Source organism: Barbus barbus, assembly GCF_936440315.1.
Source record: "Barbus barbus genome assembly, chromosome: 10".
NCBI lineage: Eukaryota > Metazoa > Chordata > Actinopteri > Cypriniformes > Cyprinidae > Barbus > Barbus barbus.
In genome coordinates this window covers 9549200-9571321 of record NC_136738.1, presented here as the reverse complement: position 1 = coordinate 9571321, position 22122 = coordinate 9549200, and the positions used below count along the sequence as shown (strand labels likewise).

The following is a 22122-nucleotide window of genomic DNA, read 5'->3' as shown; positions in this document are numbered from 1 at the left end:
CTCCAATGTGGCTGAATTACAACAATTCTGCAAAGAAGAATGGGCCAAAATTCCTCCACAACGATGTGAAAGACTCATTGCCGGTTTTGGCAAACGCTTGATTGCAGTTGTTGCTGCAAAAGGTGGCACAACCAGATATTAGATTTAGGGGGCAATTACTTTTTCACGTAGGGCCAGGCAGGTTTGGACAGTTTTTTTTTTCCCCTTCCCCCTGCATTTTGGATTTACTCTGGTTATCTTTGTGTAATATTAAAATTAGTTTGATGATCTGAATAATTCAAGTGCGACAAATATGCAAAAAAAAAAAAAAAAAAAACCAGTAAGGGGGCAAAAACTTTTTCCCACCACTGTATGAAATTGTGCAGCTTGTACATGAATTTATTAATTTACCTTTGGAAACTATTTTAGAAGCATTCATATGGACAAAAAAATCTTAGTAATCTAGTAATATCCATCTTGTTATCAGAAAAATCTAGTAAAATGACAATGTCTGTAAACATGGAAAAACCATGTGGGGTTTTGGTGATCTCATAAGTCTAATGTAGTCTATCCCTGTGTATCAATTTGCATTTCCAACCTAAATAGAGTTCAGGATCTATAAGTGTACTAATCTTGATTACTGTTTATGGCAGGAGGCATGCAAATGTTGATTGAGGGTATGACAATGTTTCCCAACTCATCTGCTGATTGGTAGAACCTCCTGAAATGGAGGGTTATATATATTTAAGATATATGTATTAATTTAAGACATGAATTATAAAGACAGCTGACTCTATTTACTTTAAGTCCACATGCATTGCGTTTATCCTTAACTGTCATATATTGCAGGCCTTTTGTGGTGAAGTAATAAAATCCTCCCAAACTTGCTGGATATTATGGCTCACTCTGTGGACCAGAGTGACGCTTTTCTCCCCTTTGAATCTTCTGAGCATCTCTGATGGTGTTTACTGTAGTTTAGGGCCATGTCGCATATAAACCATTCAATTGCTGTGTTTGTTCTCCCATATCAGGCCTGCTTTCAAATACTGACTGGAGTCTCTTGTATCTGTGTTTGTCTCGTCTCTGTTGCTCTAGACGCTGGAACCAGGCTCATACCCAGGATTCAGCTCAGTGAACCCAGCAGAGCAGAGCCCAACGCCACCCAGAAACCCTGAACTGGAGCTGAAAGCCAAAGCACTGCGTGGACGAATGTAAGACACATGCTCTTCACTCATGTGGCTTGGTCTGGGAGTAAATTCTACAAACGTTACAGTCTGATTTTAGGTCACATTTATAATTATATATTTGTATAGTTCGGCTCCCAGGTACGTTAACCTAAAATATAATTCATGTGTGTCGTCACGTAAAGGGTGCACGCATTTCCCTGCATTGCATTTTTCATGTTTTATTTATTTATTTATTTTGGTAAATATATTGTTTATATTAATTTTAAATGTAAAAAAAAAAAATTATAATATTAAAATGTATAAATGAATGGTTATTTATTTAGTAGGAACTAGTGTGGAAAACATATTGATTATTTGTTAACTAGATTTTTACTATATTTTAACTTTTACATTCACTGTTGAAAAACTATTGAAAAAAATATTCTGAAAGAAATTATATTGTTTTGAAAAAAATAAATGAAGCTGCATTCCAAGCCATTTCAGAGTGAGTACATAAATATTGAGATATTGTCAAAATATTGAGAAATATCAAGATTTTTTTCCACTGTATTGCCCAGACTTAATTTTGAAAAAAAAAAAACAGTCTGGTTACATCTGCTGAAATGCAATTGATTCTTGTAAAGCCACCAGATCTGGAATTAATTCCATGTTCATGTAACAGGCAGTGTTGAGAAAATCATCTCCCTGAATGATATGGCTCTCATTAAAGAGCAGAGATATTCATGGGAAAGCTAGGCATTTGGCCTTTTTATTTGAATTTTTCTTTCACTCTGCCCTTAAAGGGAAGTGTGACATTGCTAAACTTGACATATTGTTTTATAGATTAGTCCTTTTGTGTCTGTGTAAAAGTCTTTCATAATATATATATATGTTTTTTTCTATTGTAGGTTTGTTGTGAATGAATTAATCCAGACAGAAAAAGACTACGTGAAAGATTTGGGTATCGTGGTTGAGGTGAGAATGGCTGACATCCTGACAGTTTAATATAAATGACCTATCGGTAAGCCCCTCCCCTCGAACGCAAACTAGCCAATGGCAGTTTAGTATCAGTTGCACAGGGAGCGGGACTCGGACATCTTTGGGTTTCAGCGCCATAGAGAAACACTAGAAGATCCGAAGCTCTCATCGTTTTTTATGGGGTTTATGCTACAAAAATGGAAAAACTATATGTGCCTGGGGTACTTGTAACATTGATTCCAGGTATCCTGAGAGGATAGGCAATATAATTTATTTTATTACATTTACTAAACCCAAACAAAACAGAGCTAAATGTCCCTAAGCATTCACCCCCAGTCCCAAAGAAGACGAAAACGTTCATTTTCTGGTTGTCATACTCTCATTTTCATCTGCTCAAGCAGAACGTTAAAGTCATCTTGTGCTTCAGCAAGGTATCTCTTGCTCAAACTACTTAATGTTGAAGTTAGTGCTAATGCTAATGTACAAACCTAAATAGCGAACTGTTTTCACGTCATGTACAGTGTAGGGCAAAAAAGCATAAACCAAGGTCTCTTCATATTAAACTGCTTAAATATGTAAATTAATATAATCTTACCCTGCGGTACATGAACAGTGTTGATCCGGGATTTTTTCATCTGCAATCGTGACGACTGTAACATGAGACTTCTCCCGCTTGCATTGTGATCTGTAAACCCTCACTTCCAATGACCCTCAATATTTATTTTAAAATCTGTTATATATCCCTCCATCGCATATTTAAGTCCCACTTGGATGGTGGCCCTTCTGTGTCCAAAATTTATGAAAAACATATAGGGACAAGGTTTTCACGCTGACAACTGTCATTGCAAGACAGTTAGCAACTCCATTTGTTTGTCCGAGTTCGCAACTGTAACTAATGGGGGCGGTGCTTACCGATAGGTCAGTTCTGTGACTATAGGCGTAGTTTGACTTTAGTCTTATAACACTCTAGTATTGATATCCTTCTTCATTTGTCTTTTGTCTTAAGATCATAGCCATTTGCATCTTTCTCATTTGGCTTCATCGGCTATGTAATTACTTATTTGCATTTGCATTACATCACTATTTGCTCATGGTGAATGTGCTATCATTCTAGTGTTCATCTATCATTTACAGCCACTGTAGACAGACATGCGAAGTACTGTTGCCTTTATGAACTTGCATGTACAGTATATTTGTTATAAGTGGGGACTCATATATATGAAATCATTTTTGTTCTGAAGGAGTTTATGAAGAGAATAGAGGAGAAAGGAGTTCCTGATGATATGAAAGGAAAAGATAAGATCGTCTTTGGAAACATTCACCAAATCTACGACTGGCACAAAGAGTAAGTGCCTCAGATTCTCTCAGCTCCTCTTACTGAAAAATGACTAATATGAAACTAATTTAATGTTTATTTGCTGTCTGAAGTTTTTTTGTTGGTGAACTGGAAAAATGTCTTGAAGATCATGACAAACTGCCTGGGCTGTTCAGTAAACATGTGAGTATGCGATTGACATCAGGTCTGATGTGTTAGCTATGTAAAGGCATTGCTCATGAAGTGTTTCCTGTTTCTATGTGTTCAGGAGAGAAGACTGCACATGTATGTAGTTTACTGCCAGAACAAGCCCAAATCTGAATTCATTGTTGCAGAATACGATTCATACTTTGAGGTAAGACACAATTTATATTACTGCAATTGAGTGCTGCAGTGATGAGGGATATTCGTAGACAGAAGTTAACATTACTCTGGTTCCCTCGACAAAAACATAATAGGATTTTTTCACTGGCTTTTAGATTATTGCAGTAAATAAGCTCCGTGACCAAAAAAAGTTACTCAGACATTTTGTTCAACAGGATAAACTTCACAAATGCATGCAATTTTAATGAATATTGTAGCCTAAATACAACCAGCAAAAGTAGAAGCTGTTATATACAAGTTGTATACAAGCTATAAAGATATAAACAAACTACACTACAGTCATTGACACTTACAGTAGCTACAGACAACTTCTTCAATCTTTATTTAGAACATTGGAAAGTTTTAGTTAGTATAGTTTACAAGACCATGATTGCGAACACAACAAGGCTGTAAAAGTGAGCTAGTGTGTGGATGAGTTCAGTGTGATGACATTTAATGTCCCAACAACTTCTGTATTCCCATTTAGCCACTTGTTTGGGACAAGTAACAGTAACACTGGGACAATGTAATCAGGATTTCATGGGAGTTGGGACTCTATAAAATCACTCTAAAATGAAAAATAAACAATTAACCATTGCAAGTTTAAAATCATGTGTCTGTTTTGGTTCAAAGGGGATTCAACAAGACGTCAACTCAAGACTGAGCATCAGTGATTTTCTCATTAAACCCATTCAGAGAATTACTAAATACCAATTGTTACTAAAGGTACAGTTGAAAATAAGTCGTTGATGCTGTGATCGATTATGAATAATAGTTTTATTAATGTGTATAATTTCTTAATTTGTTAATATTTTTTATCTCTTTAGGACTACCTGAAGTATAGCGCAAAGGCAGGGTTGGATTGTCAAGATATAGAGGTAAAAATGAAGCTGAAGTACATGACTTAAATAATAAAAGATTGATCAGTCATAATGCATTTTAGGTGTTTGTAAAGTTTGTTGAAGCAGCTTGTAATACAGCTTTCTGTTGGTTTCCTCTGTAACAGAAAGCAGTAGACCTAATGTCCCAGGTGCCCAAGCTGTGCAATGACATGATGAACCTGGGAAGACTGCAGGGATATGAGGTACACTGAAAACTTCACTGTACTCGTTCTGAAGTTTCATCAAAGCATGTATACTGACGTTGTAAAAGATTACAGTGATTTTACCATGATTAAGGGGTGTTCTACTGTCGTCAGTTACTCACCTTCATCTTTGAAACACAAATGGAAATATTTGAATGAAACCTGAGCGATTTCTGTCTCTTCATTGTCAAGGTTTGTCACATGCATAGAGCTCATCAAATATTGTAAGTGGAAGCTTGTAACATGCAAGCATGTTTGAATTTTCACAAAAACTAGCGAGATTTGTTTCAAGTATGGTTGAGATTCCATTTACCATATTTGACGTATGCTATTGCTCTATATGCATTGATCAATGATTATATGTGAATATAAAAACCTAAATCTGAATCTGTTAATCATATGAAGTAATCTTTTCCCTTTAGAAGAGTTGGATGAAACCGTTTGATTAATATGGGTCTGTTTATGAACTTTTTAAAACTTGAAAGTTTTATTAACTTTCAATGGAGGGATAGAAATCGTACTCGGTTACTATCGTAACCTCGGTTCCCTGAGATACGGAACGAGTACTGCGTCTTGCTAAAGACGCTATGGAAAAAGCCTTTTTTCTCCTTTACTGAAGCCTTATTCAATCACGCAGTGAAACTGCACGATCATTGGTTTGTGCAGTGTGATAAAACGAACCAATGTGTCGGCAGCGGAGCTGCACGAGCCTATGGCGACGGAGCCCGCCAGATCCCGCCAGAATGGGCGGGGTTATCTGGCTATATAATCAGCCGTCTCGCCATAGGATCCTCAGGTTTACTTCGACTGAAGCGACGACTGAGTCGTGCAGCTACCTGGCACGGCAAAGTACGCAGTACTCGTTCCGTATCTCAGGGAACCGAGGTTACGATAGTAACCGAGTACGTTCCCTATCGATACTCCACTCGTACTGCGTCTTGCTAAAGACGCTATGGGAACACAATTCAATCACGCCGTGCTATGGTAGAGGAACGACTGTAAAATATCTCCATAAGCATTACATGCTCAGAGGGAAGTATAATAGTATACTCGGGCTAAAGCGAGCTGAGCTCATAGAGGTCACGCTCGGCCCGGGTCATTCCATGTATTCCTCGCATACTCAGCACTTTCAGGGCTGAGATATGTAAGGAACCCATCAGAGAGCTTGAGTGCCCATGCAGTCAAGAGATCTCCGTTAGGGATGTTCCCACAACATAAGTCATACTCATCTAAGCAGATAGGACCTTGGCCTGTAAGGTCGGTACATCCAACTTATAAAACTTTGCAAATGTGGACGGCGAGGCCCAGCCGGCCGCCACACAAATGTCTGTAATGGACACACCGCTAGACCAGGCCCACGACGAGGCAATGCCTCTAGTCGAATGGGCTCGTACTCCAATGGGGCATTGAAGGCCCAAGGAAGAGTAAGCCAGCGTAACGGCATCCACTATCCACTTAGAGAGTCTCTGCTTCGTGACCGGAAGCCCCTTGGCGCGGTTACCGAAGCTAACAAAGAGCTGTTCCGTGCGCCTGAAGGAGGCGGAACGCTCAAAGTAGATCCGTAGGGCTCTAACAGGGCATAACAGAATGAACTCCCGGTCCTCCTCAGAGGGAGGAAGCGCGGAGAGTGTGATGACCTGAGCTCTGAACGGAGTGGAAAGTACCTTAGGTACGTATCCATGCCTTGGTTTTAGGACGACCTTGGAGTCGTTTGGCCCAAATTCCAGGCAGGCAGGGCTCACAGAGAGCGCCTGCAGGTCTCCTACTCGCTTGACTGACGCTAGTGCTAGTAGCAAAGCAGTCTTCAGCGACAGCGACCGAAGGTTCGTAGACTGGAGCGGCTCAAAAGGAGGGCCCCTCAGGGCCCTCAGCACAGTGGGTAAGTCCCACGTAGGGACAGTAAGGGGCCGAGGCGGATTCAGCCTCTTGGCACCCCTTAGAAAGCGGACGATAACATTGTCCCTGCCCACTGATTGGCCCGCGATAGGGGCGTGGAAGGCCGCTATAGCCGATACGAACACCCTGAGTGTGGAGGGAGAGCGTCCTTTATCCAGCAGTTCCTGCAGGAAGGACAGAATCACCGCCAACTCAGATGTAGGGGGGTCCTCACCGCGGTTTAGACACCATTCGGAGAAAACCGCCCATTTAAGGGCATAGAGGCGTCTCGTAGACGGGGCTCTAGCCTCAGAAATGGTATTTAGCACTCGCTCTGGGAGGCTGGTAGGCTCCCGTTGAGCGGCCAGAGGTGAAGCGCCCACAGTTCGGGACGAGGGTGCCACAATAAACCGTTCGCCTGAGAGAGGAGGTCTCGTCTCAGGGGCACGGGCCAGGGGGCTGCGGTTAGCAGCTGGGTCAGCTCTGACATCCAAGGCTGGTTCTCCCACAGGGGGGCCACCAACAAGACCTTGTGTCGTTGTTCCCTGATTCGCCTGATGACCTGAGGAATCAGAGCGATCGGAGGGAATGCATAGAGGAGGAGGTTGGGCCAGTCGTGGGCCAACGCGTCCTTGACCTTCGAATAATAGGCTGGGCAGTGAGAGTTGTCTTTGGAGGCGAAAAGGTCTACCTCGGCCTTGCCAAAGATTCTCCAGATCATTCGAACCGTCTGCGGGTGGAGCATCCACTCTTCTGAGGGGACGTTGCTCCGTGATAACATATCCGCTCCTTGGTTCAATCTGCCCGGCAAATGTGCTGCTCTCAGCGAGCGCAAGTTGAGCTGAGCCCACTCCAGAAGTCGCTCTACCATAAGGAAGAGGCGCTTCGAGGAGAGACCTCCCTGGTGATTTACGTAGGACACCACTGACATGTTGTCTGAGCGGATCAGCACATGTCGTCCCCTTAGCTCTGGCAGGAAAAACTGGCAGGCTCGACACACTGCTAGCATTTCTAAGCAGTTGATGTGGAGGTTCTGCTCCGCCTTCGACCAAAGGTCGGTTTGCCTTCGCACAGCGCCCCCAACCCATGTTGGAGGCGTCTGTTGTGACAACTTTCCTGCTGCAGACCATCCCTATGGCCACACCCTTTCTGAACCATCGTGGGTTCTTCCAGGGGACCAGGGCTGTTACACAGGCCTGGCTCACCCTGATATGTAGGCGATCATGTCGCCATGCGTGGGGTGGAACCCGTGGTTTCAACCAGCGCTGAAGGGGCCGCATGCGAAGCAGGCCCAACTGTAGCACCGGCGATGCTGTGGCCATGAGGCCCAGCATCCTCTGAAACGCTTTGACGGGGCGAGCGGTGCCGCTCTGGAAGGAGGCTGCGAGCTTTTAAATGGCCAGAGCGCGTTCCGGCGCTAGCACAGCTCTCATCTGAGCTGAGTCCAAAACTGTTCCCAGAAACGACACCCGTCGGCTGGGAAACAGCGCGCTCTTGGCAAAATTGACCCTGAGCCCCAGGCATTCTAGGTGGCTGAGGAGGAGGGCTCTGTGTGAGAGTAGTTGTACCTCTGACTGGGCCAGAATGAGCCAGTCGTCGAGGTAATTGAGAATGCGGATTCCCATCTGCCTGAGAGGGGAAAGAGCCGCGTCCATGCACTTCGTAAAAGTGCGTGGGGCCAGGGACAGTCCAAAGGAAAGGACCGTGTACTGATAAGCCACTCCCTCAAAGGCGAATCTCAAGAATCGTCTGTGATGGGGGGGCTATCTGGACGTGAAAGTATGCGTCTTTCAGGTCCAGGGAACAGAACCAGTCCTCTGAGCGAATTTGCGAGAGGATCTGCTTCAGTGTGATCATCCTGAACGACCTCCTCACGAGGGCGCGATTCAGGCGTCTGAGATCGAGGATGGGCCGGAGGCCGCCATCCTTCTTGGGAACGAGGAAGTAATGGCTGTAAAAGCCTGATTCGCTCTGAGCTGGAGGAACCATTTCTATGGCTCCTTTTTTCAACAGCATCATCATTTCTGAACGTAGAACGTGAGCGTTCTAGCCGTCTACAGAAGAGGAGACCACGCCGCTGAAGCGCGGGGGTCTGCGAGCGAATTGGAGTGAGTAACCTCGTTCTATTATCCGTATAACCCATTCTGACACTCCGGGGATGGCCCTCCAGGCCTTGGCCCGCGTGGCAAGGGGCTGGATAAACTCGAGTGGCAGGCCGCCAAGCGGGGACCTGAAGCTCGTGATAAGAGGGAGAGGAATGTGCTCCCTTTTGAAAATGTTTGTGTCTTATTTCCTTGCTATAACAGCGATCAGTTGTGTGGGCGCTTTTTGAAAGGGCCCAGTGTTCACAACAGTATTTACCACAAACTCATTGCCATCGGCACCCGGAGCTAAACGGGGTGTTTGGAGGCATGACAGAGGCCATTTGGGCCGTGGGCACAGCCCACAAGCGTCAGGAGTCTGAAGCTGTCAGTTATAATCATAGTGACAACTTGCTTTCGATCTGCCTAAAAGGATCAACCACTCTTAGAAGAGGGGTATTAATTACCATTGTGTAAACACACCAGCAGATCAAAAGTGCCGCGCGCATCCTCTCAGATCCGCTCGTAGCGGACGAGGGGAGGGGCCATCTTCACTGAAGAAGGCGAGCCGAGATCAGAGTGAAACGCGGGGCTGCCCTGGCGTAAATTCACTCAAGCTTGATCGCGCGAACCCTGGAGCTTGCAGTTTCTTCCCCGAGATAACTGGGAGAGTAGAAACACTAGAGCAGGGGAGGCGTGGCCACCTTCATTGAAGAAAGGGACCGTGAGCGCGGCAGGGACAGACTGAAGCTTTCATAATGAAAGTAGCGCTGGCAGATCAAAGAGCTGCAAGAGGCGCTAATACTTAGTGTAAACACACTGGCAGATCAAAGACTGTATGCAGAGTGAAAAACGCGGGGCTATGCCGGCGCGAAAAATCACTCAAGCCTTTTTTTTTTTTTTTTTTTTTTATCCGTCTCCTTCTCCGAGGTGACTGGGAGAAGAGAAACGCGAGAGTCGGGGCCGCCCAGTGCAGCATGTTACAATGTGCACAGAAGGATTGAGCCACTCAATGTAATGAGGCGCGCTAATCCACACGCGCTGGCAGATCAAAGCGCTGTATGCAGAGTGAAACACACGGGCTATGCCGGCGCGAAAAATCACTCAAGCCTGAACGCCCAGCCATGCGATTTTACCGTCTTTTTCTCCGAGGTGACTGGGAGAAAATAAACGTGAGTGGGTGGCCGCCCAGCGCAGCATTTTACAATGCGCGCAGAAGGATTGAGCCACTCAATGTAATGAGGCGCGCTAATCCACACGCGCTGGCAGATCAAAGCGCTGTATGCAGAGTGAAACACACGGGGCTAAGCCGGCGCGAAAAATCACTCAACCTGATTGCTCAGCCTCACTCGCTGTTCCTGTCTCCGAGGTGACTGGGAGAAGAGAAGGGGGGAGGCGGGGCCTGCTACATAGAGGACCGCGAGCAAATCAGAGTAAAGCCCGGCTTTCGGTGAAAGCAGGCTGCCTGTGTGAGCGCAGTCTCAGTGACGCACACACATAACTTTCCACTCCGGTCCGCCAAAGAGAATAGAGCCGCCCAATGAAGGAGGAGCTCTGATTCTCACGTGTGAACACCGGCGGATCCGAGCGCTGCAGGAAGCTCCGTGGCTCTGATGTTTCATTCTCCGAGCTTTGCTGAGAGAGGGGAAACGGGAGAGCGGAGCTGCCTCCACAGAGACGGACAGCGAGCGGGAAGAGCGAGACTCATACTCGAACGAGCTGTCTCAGTAAGCGCGCAGTCAGTGCGTGGGCGAGACCCAGACAGGCGGCACGCGCTCACTGCTCTTTTGCATCGTGCAGGATCCCCTGCACGAGCCACACTCGCTGTTGCGGCATTTGCAACAACGCCGATAAATATGCATTTTTATAGCACTCACCGGATGGCGGCAGCGAACAGACCGGGGCTTCTGCGGGGCTGGAGCGCGGTGAAAGCGGCGTCTCAGCTGGCAGGAGGTCTCTGGCTCAGCTGCGAGGCGTGTCAACGGCGAGGCGGCTTCTTGGGATCAGCGAAGGCGAGATGTCGTCGCTGAAGGAGAAGAAATCTGAGGATCCTATGGCGAGACGGCTGATTATATAGCCAGATAACCCCGCCCATTCTGGCGGGATCTGGCGGGCTCCGTCGCCATAGGCTCGTGCAGCTCCGCTGCCGACACATTGGTTCGTTTTATCACACTGCACAAACCAATGATCGTGCAGTTTCACTGCGTGATTGAATAAGGCTTCAGTAAAGGAGAAAAAAGGCTTTTTCCATAGCGTCTTTAGCAAGACGCAGTACGAGTGGAGTATCGATAGGGAACTCTCAAGTTACATATATAAAACAAATTATGGGTTTAGAACAACATGAGGAGCATTTTAACATGAGTCGAGTTCTCCACAATTTGCGCCATCTGTTCACTTGAATATATCGGTGAGTTTGAGACTGTCAGACTGATGTGTTTGTGTGTTTCAGGGGAAGTTGACAAGTCAGGGAAAACTCTTGCAGCAGGAGACATTCTTTGTGACGGAGCAGGACTCTGGCGTTCTGTCCCGCAGTAAGGAGCGCAGGGTCTTCCTGTTTGAACAGATCGTCATCTTCAGCGAGCTCTTACGCAAAGGCTCGACCACACCAGGATACCAGTTTAAAAAGAGCATCAAGGTAACCGCACCACTCTTAGTTATGTAGAATGTTCGCTGTTGTTTTAATCCTAAAGTATTTTTCATTTTTTATTCATAAAAAAATTTTCTATCCACGAGCCTTGAGGTTTATTTTCACTAATTTGTTTGACCAGAAGATGGGAACACTGCCTAGTGATAGCAGAAATGAAACTTTTTTTTTTTTAAATGTTGAATCAGTTGCAATTGTACTTTGCAAATTCAAAGTGCTCTAAATGCCACCCTTTGGTGATGCCTGTAAATGCAATGAAAACGCAGCCCAAACATGCCTAAAAACACCTTTCACAAAACATTGCAAATGTTCTATTTAAAGTGTAATCTACTAAATGAAATGAACAAATCATCTTATACCATTAGACATGAAATGTCTATATTATATGTCTTATTTTATTATGTTGTAATATTTATTATATTTTATTATTATTGAGACCTTGGTTATTCAGGCCAGTAAGAGACAATTAATTATAACTCTTCCTTTTTGTTCTACAATAAAAATATCTGCATATGTCTAAAACTGATCCGAGAAAACCATATAGACACTAGCTTATGGGTTCACAGAGATCCCCTAGTGGCAAAACATTGACATTTTGAAACGTTTCTAAACAATTATGACTTAACCAAACTTTGTTTAGTGAAATCACTTACTTTGGCAGTTTGACACGTGCTCAGAATTACTGATTCGAAACAAATTTGCAGAGGTTTCAATGCTCACAGAAGGCAGCGTGTTTAGTTGTACGCATACACTAAGTGGTTGCATCAAAACTGAAGCACACTTTGGGCTTTACTTTTTGGGAGTTCTGCAAATCACAACCCTGGCTATTAGATGGTGTGATACTGACTTGTGTGTGTGTGTGTGTGCGCAGGTGAGCTTCCTTGGCCTGGAAGAGCATGTTGAAAACGATCCGTGTAAGTTTGTGCTGTCATGTCGCGGTTCAGCCGAACGTTTTACCCTGCAAGCTGCAAACACAGACATTAAACAGGTCTGGGTTCACCATATCACCGACCTACTAGACTTACAGAGCAACTTCTTGTCAGGTAAGATGTCACATCAATATGAATATAATAAACTCTGCTTTTGTTGAGCGATTGAAGGCATTGGTGCGTCTGTCTACAGCTCTGCAGTCTCCCATCGAGTATCAGAAGGAGCGCAGCGGCTCTCAGTCTCTGACCCGGAACTCCTCCAGCGGTGGGCGAATGGGTCAGTCCAACAGCAGGCCCAGCTCCACCGTGTCTCTGGGGGCAGAGAAACCCTCTCTGTCTGGACGGAGCTCCACCCCCATAAAGCTAACTACCTCCAGCAGTGGTCCATGCCACGACTCGGACAGATACCACAGGGTGAGGATACAGCGCCACTGCTAACATTAAACATCTGCACACTGGAGTTTATGGTGGCTCCATAGAAATCCATTCTTGAATAATGTTGTTTTTCTTAGGGTGGTGTCTGTACAAGAAGGTTTCGTGACTCATCCATGATTTTCAGATGGCAGTTAATTCATAGATTACACAAGAGCCTCTACCCCACCTGTAGTTAGTCACATGGCCATATTGCAAATTAATGCTGAGGAACTGTTACAGTCCATTGGCTCATTTTGACAGCTTACCTAACTGGATTCTTAAAACAAGCCCTCTGAAATAAGTCTCTGTTGCTTCCAAGTGTTGTTAAAAAGATTAAAATCGCAATAAAATGGAAGTAGTGACAGATCTTTTCTTCTGTATTGTGGCACAAATACGAGTGTAACAGGTTATTGAAAAATAAAAAATTCAGGGTGCGGACGTGGTTCTATGCATCACGTATTGATTGGATGTTGAGATGTGGGCGTGGCTCTCAAAAATAGAGGCAGATGAATGCGAGCTCTAATTGGCAGGATTTTGCTGACTAAATGATTGGAGAAGTCTTGCATAACCAGACAGAAGTCGTTTTCTCTGGAAGGTTAAATTTAACATTTTGAGTAATCAGTACGAACATTCGCAAAATTTGTGTAAAAGGTCCAATGTCTATTGCCAATAATGTAGTGATACACAAAGCAGCACTCACACGTAAGTCACTTTCAAACCAAGAAGCTTTCTGTTAATAAACCCTGCAAATTTCTGTGACTATCCTGAATCTAATGCACATTTTGCATGGGTAAATTTTTTGCCCTCATGCAAATTTCCCCAAAATTCCCTTGGATGTAATTTTGCAGAGCAACGGTAAATGTGACCTCACTTTTAATAGTGAATTCTCCAATGTCTCTACAACCCCAAAATAGACTTTAAAATGTTCAAATCATGAAGTTAGTTTGGGAAAATGACTTGCAATACAGAGATATTAAGTTGAAACTATGAGTTTACTTCCAGCAGTTAACTGTCTTAGTGACACACTGTTCTTCACTGTTTAGAAATGAACAGCTTTTTTTCTATCCTTGATTTTATGCCCCTCAGCAGGGAGTTGGACACATGAAAAACACCCCACAGAAATTTTAATAGCACTTAATTTGGTTCCACTTTTTACAGTATATGTACTTACATGTACTTACACTGTACTTATAGTGTACCTACCTAAGAAAGTTCTGGTAATGCCTGGTAACTACATTGGGTAGGGTTAGATTTAGGTGTAGGTTCACGGTTAGTACCTAGTTATTGTAATTACTATAATAAGTACATAGTATGTACATGAGGAACAGGACTGTAAAATAAAGTGCTACCTTTAATTACAATAACTGGGTAATAACTAGGTACTAACCCTGAACCTACACCTAAACCTAACCTTATCCCATGTAGTCACCTTTCTTAGGTAAGTACAATGTACTGTAAGTGCACATTCTGTAAAATAAAGTGCAACTGACATATCAACATATCCTTTGAACAAGTTCTAATGTGTTCCTGACTATTGAAGTTTAAGGTGTGGTTGATATATTAAGTGTTTTAATTTGTTTGTATGCTGTGTGTGTGTTTCCTGCAGCAGTTTGATGGTGTGGGCTGTAACGGTACGTCGTCCTCCCTGATGGTGACTCAGGACTATAATGCACTGAAAGAGAACGAGATCTGCGTCACGCAGGGTGAGACGGTGCAGATACTGGCCACTAACCAGCAGAACATGTACCTGGTGTACCGACCTGCTAACAGCCAGTCGCCAGCCGCGGAGGGCTGGGTGCCGGGACACATCTTGGGACCCCTCACTAAACCCCTCATAGACACTACTGCAGACTCAAACATCAAGTAAGTGTCAATCAACACTAACTGGAGCTCTGATTGGATTGTTTAAGACTGCACGCACGTTTTTGAACACCCCCACCCCATTCTGTTGGAACTAACCCGGATGTTTTGGACCCTTTTGCACAGGAAGTTTTGATTTTCTTCTTGAGCTTTTTTTTTTTCTTGGCTAAGTGTTAAAAACAAAGACAGATAAATGTTGAAAGGACTTTAGCGAAGCCACGTCGTTGTTGTTTTGTAGACTGAGGATTTGTGAAGAATCTTACATCAGTGTGGAAACGGACACGTCTGGACACTTATTTCAGTTCCTAACACCCTGTTTTTGTTGTGTTTTCTTTTTTTGTTTTGGTGATATAATTTTTGTTTTGTTTTGTGTGTGTGAAAAGAAAAAAAAAGTGAAAGAAAGGCCTTCTGGAGAATTTGGCCTGTTTCTCCTGGTGGAGAACATATACTGTTGTCTATGGCAATTTTTTTATAGGTTGTGTATTTGTTTTAATTGTATTTTTGTATAGATTTTTTTTTTCTTTCGTTTCTTCTACAGGATCACATGTTGGCCATTTACTGTAAATACTGTTGGTTTGTTTACTGTTTGTTGCACATTCCTGTAAAGAGCGTTTTGCACTATTTAAGTGAACATTTATTAAGTCAGGTTTGTGCAATAGAACTACAGTTGCAATGTTGTAGTGTAACTAATGATTTTAAATGTATTATATTAAATATGTAAAATAAAATTTTGACATGCACATGACTTAACATGACAAATACATTGTTTTATTTTTGTTTTCATATTTTCACAAAGTATAATAATTACAAGCAAATAGTAAATTAAGATATCTTAACTAGTTGCTTGTTAGCATGCATATTACTAGAATATAAGCCATTTATTAGTAGTAATTAAGTACATATTAATACCTTATTCTTCATGACCTTATTCTACATCCCGAATCCTACCCAATACCTAAACTTAACAACTATTTGATTGAGGAATTAATTGAAGGAAAAAAGTGGTGCACCTTATTTTTGATTTGTTTCTTTAATTTCATTTTGTAATGTAGTGTGTAGAAGACTTATTTTGTGTTTGTACTAACCTCTCCGGTCCTTGACAGTAAAGGTTTGTGTGTGAAACAGTGTTTGCTGTGAATGATATGAATGATTGCTGTTCTCACACAAACCATGTGTCCACCATGGTGTAAGGATATAGCTTTATAGATTAGATTTATATACATAGACTACCGTTCTAAATTTTGGAGTCTGTAAGATTTTTTGGAAGAAGTCTCTAATGCAAACCAAGGCTGCATTTATTTGATAAAAAATATAATTAAAACTGTATTATTGCAAATTATTATTATTCTCACAGTTTAAAATAACAGTATTCGATAACACTTTACTTAAAGCCTTTATGTATAATGCATTATAAAAGTAGTTTTAATGCATTAACTATGCCTTGTAATGCACCTTATAATGAATGCATTGTACAATCTCATGAATAATTGTAACCACAGTAATACATTATAACACTTATCAATTTATTGCTACGCTATGCATTTTAAATTCAGTTATAATTTTTTACAATAAGATATAATGTATTACAACACACTTTATGAATAATTATAATTCATTACACACATTATTAATGCACAATTGCTAAAAGTATTAATTTCTTTAAAAGATAGATAGACAGACATCTTACTGACCCCAAACTTTTCAACAATAGTGTTTTAGATCTAATGCAAGATCTGATAGATTCTAGAGTCCTATATGATAAAACAAAAAATCAGTTATACTTGTGTGATACTGAAATGCAGTGTGCTGAAGTATTTTCTGAGGTCTCTGGAAATGGACAAAAGATTCTTGATGATAGACTCTTTATATTTTGCTAATATTAAAAATAGGTTAACAGTATCGAGTGTCTTGATTTTTCTTTTTGTGGACCCTCCCATTTCCCTGCTGAGAACATTTTTCCCCTCAAGCACTTTAAGTTGCTTTTCCTCGCTGTTAGATTTGCATTTCCTCCAGCGTATGTGGGTTTGATGTGATGAAACTTGATGTTTTAACACAACAGGAAATCTCTCTCGTGGAACACGCTTCGTGCTCGCAAGCGTGCAGAGAAGGACAGTGCACCTCTCAAAAGTGACATTAAGGTTGAGAATGGACTGCGTAAGCCAAAGGAAATTCTCAGCAGCAAAGTCACTGTGAAAGTGAGTAGGAGGGTGTGTGTGTGTGTGTGTGTGTGTGTGGGTGTGAGTGTGTGCTGCGCATCCTCACCTGTGTGGAAATAAACACTGAACACATCACTCACCCCGCTGGCGTTTGTCCAATGAAAGCATGACACTGACAGTCACAAACAATGTTTCAAATATGAGCTTTTTTTTACGTATTTTACATTGAGTTGAATAATTACTGCATAATCTGCTAACAATTTAAGAGGAATACAACTATGTGTCACTTAAAATATAAAGGTTGGGTATGGGTTTGTTTGTTTTTGTTGTTGTTGTTGTTTTTTACCCAAATATTTCAGTCTTAGGTTTTTAATAATCATCTCAATAATTTAGTAAAATGTATTTAATAAACTTCATTATTATTATTGTTCTTCGGTATAATGCCACAGTATAAAATTTCAATTTTCTTCATTTGTATTTAATGACACTAATAAGTAATTCATTTCAAAACATAATTGTTGTCTTCCTGTAATTTTGGCCTGGAGTTCTCCATCCTTCTGTATTTCTGTATTGTAAGTGTGTAATATTCTTCTTTCTCGACCCAAACCACAGGATTCCCGCAGCTCGGATGAGTCTGATTGTGAAGATGAACTAGACCCCAAAACTAGTATGGAGGTAGAGATACTGATCTCGATGCATGCTGCCCAATAAAAAAAATTATTATTATTATTTATTGTAATTATTATTTTGTAATAAACTGAATTTATTAGTAAATAGATGAGCTTTTTAAAGCTCTAATTTAAAGAAATAGCTAAACCTCTTTTTTTTACAAGAGAGTTGTTTTTATTTGGCATAAGTTATTATTTTAACTAATTGTGTGGAGTGACTGGCATTTTCACACCAAGGACATTAACTATAACTATAAAGTTTTCATAATCATTCTAAATCTATAAAAACAAGGGAGTTCACACCACAGCTCAAATAAAATCACTTTCAGAACACCCCCCATCTGATGAATGATAAAAATGTTCACTGCCATTCACACATCAGAATGAACTAAATAACCATATCACACACTCATAATTAACAATGTTAATATCAGGTATCGTCTGGAATGGCTGCTAATGTAGTAAATGTTTTAGTTCTTGTTCTTGGTGTGAATGGGCCTTAACCCCAGTGTAAAGCTTTTGGCAATGTTCAGAATGAAATACTGAAAGAAAGTCTTAATGCTTACTGCATACTGGGCGGTATATCCAGCACTGAAAAAAAAGTAGTAGGATTTACTGAAATTAGGATAAAATCTTTTTTTGGTTGCCAGGTGAGGCCTCTGTCAGAAAGACGGCTGGCTCTTTTAACTGAAAGATAGACAGCCACCATATTACGTGCTGCCAATCAAGTAAAAAAAAGTTAAATCCAAGGTCAGTCAGAGCACATTGTGTTTCTGGAAATCACAAGCAGTGTGCTCTGGATGTATGTCTCTGATTTTCCCAATGTATTTGGTCTGGATTCAGGATTTGACAATATACAATAATAGCACTCTGCAGAAATGGTGTTAGTAGAATGCTAGTATGCTATTCTGAACATACACAATGGCTGAAATCGAAATAGCATACTAACATACAACACTTACAATTCCCCCCTATCTTTATATGGAAAAAATAGTATGAGTTGTGTCCTTTCAAGCACAGCCAGTGTCAAAAAATCATGGTATGCAATGGTACTGCCCTCTGTTGACTTGTGCAGACATGACACAACATAAAACTTCCTCCTTTTTTGTGTTTGTAGAAAGATTCAGTGCTCTATATGACTCTCTGATAGTCTAGAATGCTTAAAGTATGCACCTGTAACACTCATCTGTCTGTTTTGCAGTTACTGAACCCTAATTTCATCCAAGAGGGTGAGTTTATTAATGTACAGATGCTGTGATGTTTAGTTTGTTTGTATTTTCTGCTAGTATGTATTGTGATTATACATATGTCACCCTTAGCTTGTTTTAGAAATGGAATTAAATATTTCCTTGATTGAAGTGAGATGAAAGAAAACCCATCAGGGTGACATTGTGCTATATATTCATGTACAGTGGCTCCGGAGTTCCTGACGCCTCTAGCGGACGTGACGTGTGCTCTGGGGGAGACGGTGGTTCTGTGCTGTAAAGTCTGCGCTCGACCCAAGCCCACAATCACCCTGAAAGGACCCGATCAAAGTCTGCTGGTCAACAATAACCGATTCACTATCAATATCAGGTACAAATCCACAATCAGTCACAATGCTAATCTGTCACTGGGCCAGTACCCTGTAAGAAGGTACTTATTTGTACTTATTTACCCCATAAAGGGGTCATATTAGTACCTCAAAGGCACATCTATACCTGTTTATATATTAGAACTAGTGCTGTCAAACTAATAATTGCGTTTTTGTTTACATAATATATGCATGTGTACTGTTTATTTATTATGTATATATAAATACACACACACCCATACAGTATATATTTTATTTACATGTATATATTTATATTCATATAATTAATATAACATATTTAATATATAAACCTAACACAAACCTATTTTCTGAAATATATACATGTATGTGTGTGTGTATTTAATAAATATACACAGTACACACACACACACATTCTATAAACAAAACAAAAAATATTTTGGATGTGATTAATTGTGATTAATCGTTTGACAGCACTAATTAGGACCCAAATAATGCATGTTAATATAAGTACCTTTTGAAAGGGTGTTTGAAAGAGTGTACATTGCAGTAAAATCTCAAAAGTATGCTTGCTTTCAAGAAAGTGTTGAGGAACAAAGAAATGTTTCACATTCAAGTTCAGATCATGTCTTTTGAATTTGTTTTGTGGGAAAACTGTACCATGTAACCTCGGAAGTCTCATTGTTATGTAATTGCCCCATGATTCCTCAGGTTTTTTTTTCTTTGCCACTGTACCATTGACTGTGGTTCTGAACCCACCTATACAAAAGCACTGTACAAACAAAACATGGCTTGTAATTTTTCAATCCCCACCCAATGCTAAAAAGATAAGAAGCTTCAGAAATTAAAACAAAATCTAACATAAAGGCAGCCTGAGTAAACACAAAACACAGTTTTAAAATTGTGTTTTAAACAGTGTTACTTATTAAAGCAAAACAATTATCTAGGCCTATGGGAAAATGTATGTGCCCCTGTAGTTAATTCCCAAATCTATGAAACTGCATTTATAATGGTGTTCAGCTGGACTAGACGCGACCAGACCTGATCACCACCAGTCCTGTTCCACCTGTTCAATACACCTTTTTCAACTGCATAAAGTTTGTTAAAAGGCATTTTCCTGTAACACACTAAAGGTGAAAGAAGTTCCAAAAATGATGAGGAAGGTGATTGAAAAAGATTGAAAAGCTACTTCAAAGCCTCTTGAACTCTAAAGAGTCACAGTGAGAGCCATTCTCTATAAATGAAAAAAAAACTTTATCAGTACAGTATCAAACCTTCCCAGAGGTGGCCGACCTTCCAAACTTCCTTCAAAAGCACAGCGAAAGCTCATCAAGGAAGTTACTAAAGACCCAAGGACAGCATTGTAGGAACTGGAGGCCTTTCTTGCACCAATAAAGGTCACTGTTCTTGATTCCACTAACCAGAACATACTGACCGAAAATGAAAGTGGAACTGTTTAGAAGACAGGGGTTACATCTGATGTAAGCCAAACACTGAATTACACACACAGACACACACAAAAACCCCATCATACTTATACAGTCAAGCATGGTGGTGGCAGTGTTCTGGTGTGGAGATGTTTTGCTTGGGCCTGGGCAACTTGCAATAACTCAGGGAAACATGAATTCTGCTCTCTACCAGAAAATCTTCTGTTGAAGTTGAATCTCAAGCACAACTGGATTATGCAGCAAGACAATGGTTCAAACTTCACTGACTTCACTCCAGCTGAGATGCTGTGGCAGGAACTTAAACGGGCATTTCATGATCAAAAATCCCTCCAATGTGGTTGAACTAAAGCAGATTTTACATTTAAGGGGGCAATTCATTTTTCACGTGGGTGATTGGTTTTGGATTATGACCTTAAAAAATTTAAAATAAAAAGAATAAAAAAACTGTATTATGTGCATTATTGTATTAACTATTTTATTTAAGCAATAAAAACGCAAATGAATTATAACTAATAAAACAATTGTAAAATTAAACAATGAAACAATTGTCTTTATATTGTATTAAATGTCATTTAATTGTATTAAATGACCTGCTTAAAGATAATACTAGTCTAATCAACTTGAATATAAATATGTATTTGTATATATAATTGCTTTCGTTAAAGATTTATAAAATGATAATTGTGTCATTTTATTGTTATTTCTGAAAGTAGCTTTCTAAAGTAACGCTCTCTCTGTGTGCTGTGCCTCCTCCACTTTAGGGAATCAGGTGATATAGTGTTGAAGATCTGTAATCTGATGCCTCAGGATACTGGCATCTACACCTGTGTAGCTGTCAATGATCATGGCACTGCCTCCTCATCTGCATCAATTAAAGTACAAGGTAAAAAGAAACAAAGAGGAATAAAGATTGGGAGTGTACAACTCAGCTTTCCACATGTTTGAATGTCCACACGTTCTCTGATGCAGGTATCCCAGCAGCCCCTGCTCGGCCTGTGGCACAGGAAGCCAGCAGCACTGCAGTGATTGTCCACTGGCTTCCTCCAGCCAGCTCAGGAAACTCTGCCATCTCCAGCTACACTGTGGAATACAGGCAGGAAGGTAAACAATTACACAGTTGTAAATTCCCAGTGGTCTCAGCATTGTCAAACAGACAAACATCCACTGGGAGAAGTGAGAACTACTGCTTGTTTTCTGTTGTAATGAGAGACACTTAACAGGGTCATGTAATGGAAAACTAGTAATTTTGGTCTTTTGAAATTAGAGTTTAATGTACAGTGTATTAGCCATTTAGTGTCACATCACTTTAATCTTCGATGTCACATGATCGTTCAGAAATAATAATTTCATATTAAATTGTTGTTTGTCTGTAACCTTTGTGTGTATGTATTTGTGTGCAGACTCTCTGGTGTGGCAGAAGTCGGTGGTCTCCACTGCAGATGTGTGTGTGAAGATTGAGAATCTGATTCCCGGTGGCCATTATCAGTTCAGAGTCAGTGCCAGTAACCCCTGGGGCATCAGCCCACCCAGTGAACCCTCAAACATGGTGACATTACCCAGCACAGGTCAATACACTCAAATCAAACATAAGTATTTTTCCAAATTGAACC

The 22122-nt window shown here is 41.2% G+C and overlaps 1 protein-coding gene across 1 annotated transcript in view; it reads left to right on the top strand.

The window, feature by feature from the left end:
- LOC306876460 (kalirin-like) overlaps nucleotides 1–22122 on the top strand; it is a 244973-nt gene that overhangs the window by 216019 nt on the left and 6832 nt on the right. The window contains exons 37-55 of the mRNA XM_079427634.1: nucleotides 1075–1190; nucleotides 2054–2120; nucleotides 3365–3468; nucleotides 3552–3621; nucleotides 3707–3793; nucleotides 4435–4527; nucleotides 4629–4679; nucleotides 4808–4885; nucleotides 11291–11476; nucleotides 12357–12528; nucleotides 12608–12828; nucleotides 14435–14691; nucleotides 16748–16883; nucleotides 17457–17519; nucleotides 18714–18741; nucleotides 18925–19087; nucleotides 21274–21395; nucleotides 21482–21613; nucleotides 21913–22077. Of these exons, the coding sequence (XP_079283760.1) occupies nucleotides 1075–1190; nucleotides 2054–2120; nucleotides 3365–3468; nucleotides 3552–3621; nucleotides 3707–3793; nucleotides 4435–4527; nucleotides 4629–4679; nucleotides 4808–4885; nucleotides 11291–11476; nucleotides 12357–12528; nucleotides 12608–12828; nucleotides 14435–14691; nucleotides 16748–16883; nucleotides 17457–17519; nucleotides 18714–18741; nucleotides 18925–19087; nucleotides 21274–21395; nucleotides 21482–21613; nucleotides 21913–22077 (2311 nt within the window). The remainder of the gene's footprint in view (nucleotides 1–1074; nucleotides 1191–2053; nucleotides 2121–3364; nucleotides 3469–3551; nucleotides 3622–3706; nucleotides 3794–4434; nucleotides 4528–4628; nucleotides 4680–4807; nucleotides 4886–11290; nucleotides 11477–12356; nucleotides 12529–12607; nucleotides 12829–14434; nucleotides 14692–16747; nucleotides 16884–17456; nucleotides 17520–18713; nucleotides 18742–18924; nucleotides 19088–21273; nucleotides 21396–21481; nucleotides 21614–21912; nucleotides 22078–22122) is intronic.